Genomic DNA, 9777 nt, shown 5'->3' with positions numbered 1-9777 from the left:
CCTGCACCATAGATACCCCTCACCCTCCTCCCAACTGCCTCCCCTGTCCATAGGCCCTTCCCCACAGAGGCTGTGTCCCTTTCTCCCAAACCTCTACCCTGTCCACAGACCTCACCCTTGCCCCAGAGGCCATGCCCTTCCCCTCCTAGCCCTGACCCCATGTTCTGGCCCCTCCTGGTTCCCACTGTCCTTCCTTTCCACCCCTCCCCCTGCCTCCTCCCTTCATTGCAGCCCAACCCCCTGCCCCTTAGGCCCACCCCTGGCCCAGCCCCCACTCACTGCGCACGCTCAGGGCAATGCTGCCCAGGCTCAGGCCTAAGCCCAGCACCAGTGCCAGCAGTGCCAGGCGGGAAGGCGGCAGGAGGCGCGTCCAGGCCATGGCGTGGGAGGGGGAGGGCCCTAGGCAGAGGGTGTGGGCCCAGGTCAGGGCCAGCCACAAGCCCTGCCCCCTCCAGGACCCAGGTCCCAGAGGATGACAGCTGTGGGAAGGACCCAGGCACCTGGGGAGGGGGTTGAGCAAGGGACCCAGGTGTCCGATTATCCAGGTACCTGCTGGGAGGTGCGGGCCCAGCTCCTCATGCACGTCCAGGGGCTGGAAATCCGGGTAGTCCTTGGCCATGGCCTGGGGGGGCAAGGGATGGGTCAGGACCCCCTGTCCTGCACAGATCCCAGGCGTCTGGCTCCCAGCACCCCCTACTCCCACCCCCCACAGGACCCAGGCGTCCGGGCACCCAGCACCCTGCCCCAGGCCTGGCTTGGGCTCTCACCGTTGTCCTGGAATCCTGGGTTCCCAAAATCCACCCCTGGCCTCCATGCCCCTCCTCTCGCCCTTTGCTCTGTCAACATCCCCCTGGGTCCAAGGGGGCAGGGACAGGAGGGCAGTGACACCGGAGGGGCCCAGAGGGAACCCAGGCATCCAGGCTCCCAGCTTGGACTTGGTCTGACCCCCCACCCCTTTCAGCCCCCACTGCCCCCCCCGAGAACCCAGGCATCCGGGCTCCTAGCTCAGCCCCCCCTGCCCAATGACCCAGGTATCCGGGCTGTCTGCCACCCTGCTCTCACCCACCAGGCTCCACTGCCCTCGCAGAGGACCCAGGCATCTGGGCATGAGGGCTGGCTCCTGCGGGTGTACATCTATCCAGAGGGAACCCAGGCATCTGAGATATAAACCCACACTACCCCCCCAGCTGTTTCCTCCTGCTGATGCAGCCTCTCCAACTTCCACTTTCCTGGGAACTGGGGGCAGTGGGTTGGGGGCCAGAGCCCAGGGTCTCCCCCCTGGGATATGCTGAGCAGGCAGAGGTGGGGCCAAGGCCTGGGGGGAGACTGGGATCATCCACAGCCCCCTCAGAGCATTGGTCTTTCCATCTGACATCCTCCTTCCACCCACCATCCATCCATCTGTCCACACTTTCAGTTCATATATCCATCCCCTCAATTTGTCTGTCCACCCGTCCATCCAACCATCCATTAGTTGATCCCTTCAGTCCATTGATTTATCCATCCATCCACACTGTGTCCATCCATCCATCCATACCATGTCCATCCATCCACCCAACCATCCACACCCTCTCCCCATCTTCCTATCCATCCTTCCGTCTATAGAGTGGCCCATCTATCACCTATCTATCCACTCATACCCTCCCTTCATCCATCCATCCATCTGTTCCTCTTCACGCATCCATCTGTCTCCATCTATCCACCCACCCACCCACCTATCCATCCATCCATTGATGCACACATCCATCCATCCACCAATAGGGTGCAGACTGGATAAATGGATAGTGTGTGTGGCTGTATGGATGGAAGGTGTGAATGGATGGATAGGGGTAGAGGGACAGAGATGGAGGGTGTGGATGGAGGGATGGATTGATGGAGGGCAAGACAGAAGTATGGATGGAGGGATGGAGCAAGATGGGGCTTTGGGTGGATGGATGGGTGGAGGGCAGATGGCTAAATGGATACAGAGACGGAGGGATGGACAGATAGATGGACGCATGGACACAACCTCTTTCCATCTCCATCCATCCATCTACCCACCCACCAACCCAACACCCCATGCATTGATCTCACTCTCAATCCATCCCCACACAGGGGGACATTACCTTGCAGCCCCCCATTCCCCTGCCAGAGACCCCAGACATCCTGGCCCCCAGCCTACCACTGCTCTCAGCCCCCTCCCCCGGGTCCTGGAGTTGCAAAGAACCCAGGAGTCTGGGAATCTGCTCCTCTGGTACTTTCTCTGGAGGTGCTGATGTGGCCTCTCTGGCTTCCCCTTTCCCAGGTCCGGTGGGGAGAGAAGTGATTCAGGAAGTTTTCCTGGGTGCAGTGGGGGGGCATGGGCAGGGCCTGAGGGGTGACAGCCACCCCCACCACTATCCATTCATCTGTCCATCCATCCCTCCATGCACAGCCCCCTCTAACCATCCATCCATCGTCTGTCACCCATCTATCTGTTGCTCTCTATGCACCCACCCAGACACCCACCCAATCAATCTATCCAGCTGTCCAGATCTCTACACTTTTTCCATCCATTCATCCATCCAGCATACCTGCCGTATTTATCCATCTGTCTTTCTATCTATCCCATATACCTGCCTCACCACACACCCTGTTGATCTATCCCTCTGTCCAGATATCTACACACTTTCCATCCATCCAACCACCTACACCCTCCATCTATTCCTCTATCCCTATCCCTCCATTCACAACTTCCATCCATACATCCACATGCACTATCCATTTATCCATCCTACCATGTCCATCCACCCCCACAAGAGGACCCAGGCATCTGGGGCTGCAATGAGCATGGGACATGGGGAGATTTTACCAAAAGCCCCTTTAATTGCAATGTTTCCCCTCAAAAAAATTCACAGGTGGGGGAAGGGGCAACACACATGGGGAAGGGAAGGGCAGGGGAAGGACCCAAGTGTCTGGCTCCCCACCCACTTCCCCCCTGTTCTCACCCCTCAGCCCCTTCCCCTGGCCCAAGGATCTCAGGTATCTGACTGGGGGTGTGAAGCAGGGAGAGCTGGGGTCTGGGCTTGGATGGGAGACTGGGGGGGGTGCTAATGCCCCCCTCCTTCCCCACTGCCCCTGGTTCCCCAGAAAGGGGAAGCCGGAGGGGCTGTGTCAGCAGAGGGAAACAGATGGGGGGTTATATCCCAGAAGCCTGGCTTCCCACAGGACAGATGGACGCCTGCAGGAGCTGGCCCCCATGCCTGGATGCCTATGTTCCCTGGGTAAGCAGCGACGCCTGGTGGGTGAAAACAGGGAGGGCTGGGAGCCTGGACATCTGGGTCTTCTGCGGGGCAAGTGAGGGTTGGGGGTTTGAGCTGGGAGCCCAGATGCCTGGGGTCCCTCCAGGCTCTTTCGGTGTCACTGCCTCCTGTCCCTGCCCCTGTTTGGGCCCGACTGGAGCCGGGGGGGTGTTGACAGAGCAAAGGACACAGGGGAGGGCACAGAGGTCAGGGGTGGATTTCAGGGACCCAGGAGGCCAGGTTAGCCATGACAGCTCAGGCTGGGCCCTAGGGAGGGTGCTGGGATCCTAGGCACCTGGGCTGTCAGGGGAGGGAAGGATGGAGGGGGGACCCACTGGGGGCCCAGAGGCCTGGGTTCTCCTGGGAGTGGGAGCAGGTGGGGTTGGGAGCTGGACACATAGGATCGCTGCAGGAGAGGGGTCCTGACCTGTCCCTTGCCCTCCCAGGCCATGCCCAAGGACTACCCAGATTTCCAGCCCCCAGATGTGCACGAGGAGAAGGTACCTGGGAGGGGCTTAGGAACCCAGGTCCCTTACCTGACTCCTAGGTGCCTAGTCCAACTCCCTCCCTATATGCCTGGGTCCTTCCACCCCGTCACCCCAACTGCCTGCATCCCAGAGCTGGTAGGGTCTGTGGCTGACCTTGATCTGGCCCCACCCACTCCCACACCAGGGCCTGGGCATGCTTCCTGCCACCCTCACACCTGGGCCTGAGGCTGGGCAGCATTGCCCTGAGCTTGCACAGTGAATGGGGGCATAGCCTAGGGCAGGGAATGGGCGGGCAAGACAGGGAGGAGGCAGGGGGAGGGGCTTGGAAGGAAGTGCAGGGGGGAAAGAGGAGGGACCAGATGGTATGGGCAGGGCTAGGAGGGAAAGGGGCATGGCTTCGGAGGTAGGGGCAGGGCTTCTGTGAGGCAGGGGATGGGCTTGAAAGGGGAGCTGCAGAGCCAGAGAGGGCAGAGACAGGGCCTCTGGGCAGGAGGAGGGGCTTGGACGGGGAGGGGAGGGGAGGGGCCTACAAGGCAAGGGGCAGGGCTCAGCGGCAGAGCTTCTGTGCCCAAGGGGTGGGATTTGGAGGGCAGGGACATGGCAGGAAAAAGGGGCAGGGCCTGTTTGACTCCCCACCTCCAGTCTGCCACCTGGGTGAGAAGCAGCGGGTGCTGCAGGCGGTGCTGCAGGGACTGAACCCAGTGAGTGGGGGCGGAGCCTCCAAAAGGGGCAGGGCAAAGGGGCTGCAGGAAGCTGGGAAAGAGGGAAGGGTAGTAGGAGTTAATTGCCCCCCCTTCTCTTATTAATTAACCCCCCCATTAATTGCACCCCAGGGCACAGTTCCTAGAGCAGCTGGAGTAGATACTGGCCCACCTGGAGGTGCTACAAGGGCAGTATTGGGCCCAGGCTCAGGAACCAAGAGGGCCGAGTTTGGGGCTGGATGGGTGACCAGGGTGACACACCCCAAAGCTGGCTGCATCTGGCCACATGACCTGGTTGTGAGGGCATGGCCTATCCATGGGGGTGGGGCGGGGAGGCCTATAGAAGTCACAGAGACACAGCAGAGGGCGTGGCCTATTCCTGGGGGGTGTGGTCACATGCAGTGCCCCCTCCCCCCCCCTCTCATCAGCCACCTCACTGGCTTGTCCTCACCCTTTAGTGGTCAGCTTCCAGAGACCCCTCCCCTTGCCTGTGCCCTTGCCAGTAGTCCAGCTGCCTCTGGCCCCAATCCCTATAAAAAGGGGGGGAGGGGCCATCAGGCCATGCCCACTTCCCACCTGAGGTGGGGGACAGGTGTCCAGGTGGGGGGACACCCATTGCTTCTCACCCAGTGGGAGCCTGGAAGGGGGGGGAGACTAAAACTGGCCCTGCTTCTTCCTTCCTCAGCACAGAAGCCATGCCCTTTCCTTTCCTTTCCAGCCTGCTTGTTAGAACCATCCCTGACTCAAAGGCCCCATCCCTCCCCATCAAAGCCCCACCCCTGCCCCTCTTCCTCCCAACCCCTTCCCTGTCCTTGGACCCCACGCCCCCTTCCCCAACTAGTCCCGCCCCCTACTTTATGGCTACTCCTCTCTCTGCCCCCTCTTCCTTTGAAGCCTTGCCCCCTCCCCCTCTGCTCCACCCCTTCTTCCCTAGGCCTGCCTTTACTTTCAGACCCCTCCTCTTTCCTAGTCCCTGTACCCCAAATTCTTGAAAGCAAAACTCATATCACCTCTGTGTGTTACACCACAGTAGGGTGAAAATTGCAGGGGTGGTGGCCCCTGGTGAGGCCATGAAGCCTGCCAAGTTTCAAGGAGATCAGTGCAGGGGTTTGGGGGAAACTGTACCTCAAGCTGCAGACAAGCAGAACTCATGACATGGGTGACACTGTGTGTTAAAGCGCAGCACGGTGACAGCTGCAGGGATGGTAGCCCCTGCTGCGGCCATGACACCTGCCAGCTGTCAAGGAGATAGGTGCAGTTCTGGGGACCTGCACCCCTACCTGCTGACAGGCAAAACTCATGACATGGGTGCTTGGGGAACTGTGTCTGGCTTGCAGGGGGTGGGGACTACTGTAGGCCTGGTTGCTAAGCTACTGTGTTACCAGTTACCAATCAATCATGATTCACTCAGGGACCAACTCAATACACAGTTGCTAGCTAATGTAACCAGTTAATTAGCAACAATTAACACCTACAAAACCAGAGACTAAGGAGAGGAAATAATCAATACAGACAATCAACTCCCCCAAGACCGAGACAGTCAGTTGCACAAGCACCCATGGCATGAGTTTTGTCCGTTCGCAGCTACGGGTGCAGGGCCCCAGAAACCCCCTGCACCTATCTCCTTGACAGCTGGCAGGCATCGTGGCCACAGCAGGGGCCACCATCCCTGTAGCTTTCACCCTGCAGCTTCTTAACACACACAGGGTCATCTATGTCATGAGTTTTGCCTGTCAGCAGCTTAAGGTGCAGTTCCCCCCAAAGCCCTGCCCCGATCTTGAAACTTGGCAGACTTTGTGGCCTCACCAGGGGCCACCACCCCTGCAGTTTTCACCCTTCTGGGGTGTAAAACATACCCAGTGACATGAGTTTTGCTTTCAGGAATTTGGGGTGCAGTTCTCCCTGAACCTCTGCACTGATCTTCTTGAAACTTGGCAGGCTTCATGCTCTCAGTAGACGCTACCACCCCTGCAAATTTAATCCAAATCAGACAAAAACAACAAAGTTATATATATTTAATTGATTCCCCATTATACCCTATGGCCGGATCTCGAAGCGGCTCTGAAGCTTTTCTGGAGGAGTTTGGAAGCTCCAAACCACTTTGGAAAGCCTAATGAAGCCAGCGCTTCAATCCGGACATGCTGCTTTGGATGCCAAAGCATCCAAATCTTCTCCAGATCTAAAGCACGGTCCAAAGACATGCAAAGCCCTAATAGCCATCCATCCATCATTTGTCCATCCATCTCTCCATCAACACATGGATCCATCCATAGGCACAATCCATCCATCCACACCCTCTATATCTCTATCCATCCATCCTTCTATCCCTCCACCCCTCCATCCATCTAGGTCTCTGCTTATCCATCCACACCTCCCCCTCTAGCCATCCATCCATTCACACACCCCATTTATCCATCCCTCCATCCATCCACACTCTTTGTTTATCTACCCTTGTCCATATAGCCATACACGATCCACCCCCTCCCCACCATGTGCACCCTTCATCCATGTATCTGTCCATCCATCCCTCTATTTGCACCTGCTATCTTTATCCCTCCATCCATCTGCTCAACACAACCTGTTTCCATCTCCATCCATCCACTGTTCCACCTGTCCACTCACCAACCAAACACCCATCCATCCATCTTTCCATCCACCCACCCACCCACTCAACACAGCCTCTCTCCATCTCCATCCATTTATCCACTCAACACTCTCCATCCATCCACCCACCCACCCGTCAATAGCATGAGATGTGGAGTCATGCTAAGATTTGGAGCCAGACTAGGCCCAAGATGGAAGTAGGAAGCTATAAATTTAACTCCAAGTCAGCAATGGCAGTCATTCTTGTGAAGCTCCTGTTCCAAAACCTGTCACTGATAATGACATAATTTGTGCTGGTGATGAAGAAACTTAAAAAATAAGAGCATATAAAGAGGAAGCAGGCACATGTGGGGGTGTGAGCTGGATGGGAGCGGGGGGGCACAGACACAGCTGCTGTTTTCCTGCCTCTGCAAAGAAGGTTGGGAGACTCTCAGGGATGTCCCTCACCTAGCAAGGGATTTCGGTTTGGAGTGCAAATTCAGTGCTCCTGCTGGGCCCCCTACTCCCCTCCCCCCATTCCCCTCCCAGAGACCCCAGGTGTCTGGGCCTCCAGCCCCACTACTCTAACCCTCCAGCCCCCTCCCCTCCCGGAGCTGCAAAGAACCCAGCAGTCTGGGATTGGACCCCTCCCTGTGGTGCTTCCTCCGGAGGTGCTGATGTGCCTCCTCCTGGTTCCTGTTTTGTGGGGCTGGGATGGAGGGGAAGTGATTCACTTCCTTGCAAATGCCCTGAGGCCCCTAGGAAAACAGCGCTCGGGGGGGGGGGGGGGGGGAAGGGGAGATGGCCACCCCTGCTGCTAGCCATCCATCCATCCCTCTTCACCCTTTATCTTCTTATGCATCGATCCTTCTATCCCTCTGTACCCCATCCATTGACCTCTGTTCATCCAGCCACACACACCCCTCTAGCCATCCTTCCATCTCTCTGTCCATCCATTCCTCTATCTCCATCCATTATCTGTCCATCCATCCACACATGCCATCCACCCACACACACATCCATGCACCCCCCACCTCTATCTATCTATACATCCATCCCTCCAATTGTCCATCAGTCCTTCTACCCAAAGGCCCATCTTGCTCTCTCCATGTATCTGTCCATCCATCCCTCCATCCAAATTTCCATCTTTCCCTCCATCCATCCATGTCAATATATCCACACATGCAATCCACCCCTAAACCCCAACACACGTGGACACTCCATCCATGTATCTATCCATCCGTTCCTATGTTTGCACCTGCTATCTCTATCCATCCATCCACCCACTCCGCACCCTATAGCTATGCATTCAGCTATCCACCTGGCTGTTCATCCACACATGCTTCATCCACCCATCCTTCCATCCCTCCATCCACCCACTCAACACAACTTCTTTCCATCTCCATCCATCCGTACCATGAGATGTGGAGTCAAACTAAGGTTTGGAGCCAGACTAGGCCCAAGATAGAAGCAGGAAGCTATAAATTTAATACCAAGTCAGCAACGGCAGTCATTTCTGTGCAGCTCCTGTTCCAAAACCTACCACTGGTAATGACTTAATTGGTGCCGATGAAGAAGAAGCTGCAAAAACGAGAGCATAAAAAGAGGAAGCAGGTGTGTGCAGGATCGCGCGCTGAACAGGAGCAGGGGGACACAGACAAAGCCACTGGTTTCCTGCCTCTGCAAAGGAGTTCAGGAGATCCCCAGGGACGTCCCTCACCCTGCAAGGGATGCAGGCTCAGGGCCTGAGATCAGCACTGGGCAGGTTTCTTTTGGCCCACTGAGTTGTGGGGCAGAGAGGATGAAGATGGCTCGATACCCAGTGGGACGAGTGGGTCAGTCCTGGAAGCCCAGAGACCCCAGGCATCCAGGCCCCATGCCCCCCTACCCCCCACTGGGCTGAACTGAGCACGGAACACAGGGAGTTTCTTACCTAAAGACCCTTTAATTCCAATGTTTCACCCAAAAAAATTCACACTTAGTGGAGGGGCAACACACATGGAGAAGGGCAGAAGAAGGACCCAGGCATGTGAGCTCCCACCCACCCCCCTCCTCCCCAGAGACCAGCTCAGGGAACCCCAAAAGGGACAGACCCTGGGAGGGGAGCAGGGCTGGGTTCCCCCTAGAAGCCCCGCCCTGTGACATCACCACCACAGCTGTGTCCTGGCCCCACCCCCTGTGATATCAGCACCCCTAGCTGGATAGGGGGAGTAATCAGAAGGCTGGGACAGCAAGGGAGGGGGGAGGGCTAAGGGGATGGCTGCCAAGGGGGTGGGGCTGGATGAAAGGGGGCATGGCTCCAAGGTCAGCCTAAGGGGAAGGGGGTGGAGCCAGGTGGGGAGGGGGCATGGGCTCAGCAGTCGGTGGTGACGGTGGCCGAGAGCTCCTGGATGCGCCGGGCACTGCATGTCTTGCACAGGATGTGCCCATCCAGGGGGTAACAGCCCCGGCCCTCGCCCTCCGATGACAGCAGCAGCCCACACTCCTGGGGGCAACGGACAGGGGATGAGAAGCCAGGGTCTGGGCCCACAGCCCCCGCTGCTTTCACCCCCCAGCCCCCTCCCCTCTCCCAGGGAACCCAGATGTTGGGGCTCCCAGCCCTGCTCTCACCTCACACTTGTAGCAGCCTATGTGGAAGCTCCGGTCCAAGGCCACAATCCGCACTGTCTCCTCCTGCCCTGGCTCAGGCATGATGGGGTCACCACACACAGAGCAGCGGGGGGCGAATTTCCTGTGGGGAGAGGG

At 57.7% G+C, this 9777-nt stretch overlaps 2 protein-coding genes across 7 annotated transcripts in view; both read right to left on the bottom strand.

Annotated features, from left to right (window-relative positions):
• Positions 1-619, bottom strand: part of LOC102387645 (asialoglycoprotein receptor 1) — a 4013-nt gene extending 3394 nt beyond the window's left edge. The window contains exons 1-2 of the mRNA XM_025193738.1: positions 550-619; positions 280-399 (exon numbers count right to left, since the gene is read on the bottom strand). Of these exons, the coding sequence (XP_025049523.1) occupies positions 280-399; positions 550-619 (190 nt within the window). The remainder of the gene's footprint in view (positions 1-279; positions 400-549) is intronic.
• TRIP6 (thyroid hormone receptor interactor 6) overlaps positions 608-9777 on the bottom strand; it is a 12575-nt gene continuing 3405 nt past the window's right edge. For 4 of the 6 annotated variants that reach the window (XM_006037304.3, XM_006037305.3, XM_006037306.3 and 1 more), the window contains 3 exons: positions 9643-9763; positions 8966-9517; positions 7187-8613 (listed from right to left, as the gene is read on the bottom strand). In XM_006037304.3, the coding sequence (XP_006037366.2) occupies positions 9386-9517; positions 9643-9763 (253 nt within the window). In that variant the 3' untranslated portion in view covers positions 7187-8613; positions 8966-9385. Of the gene's footprint in view, positions 623-7186; positions 8614-8965; positions 9518-9642; positions 9764-9777 lie in introns of those variants that run through there. The other 2 variants (XM_025193776.1, XM_025193775.1) reach the window with 2 other exon arrangements.

This window comes from Alligator sinensis, unplaced genomic scaffold, assembly GCF_000455745.1.
Source record: "Alligator sinensis unplaced genomic scaffold, ASM45574v1 scaffold1488_1, whole genome shotgun sequence".
Taxonomy (NCBI): Eukaryota; Metazoa; Chordata; order Crocodylia; family Alligatoridae; genus Alligator; species Alligator sinensis.
Note: the sequence above shows the minus strand (reverse complement) of the source record. Positions and strands in the feature narration are given on the sequence as shown.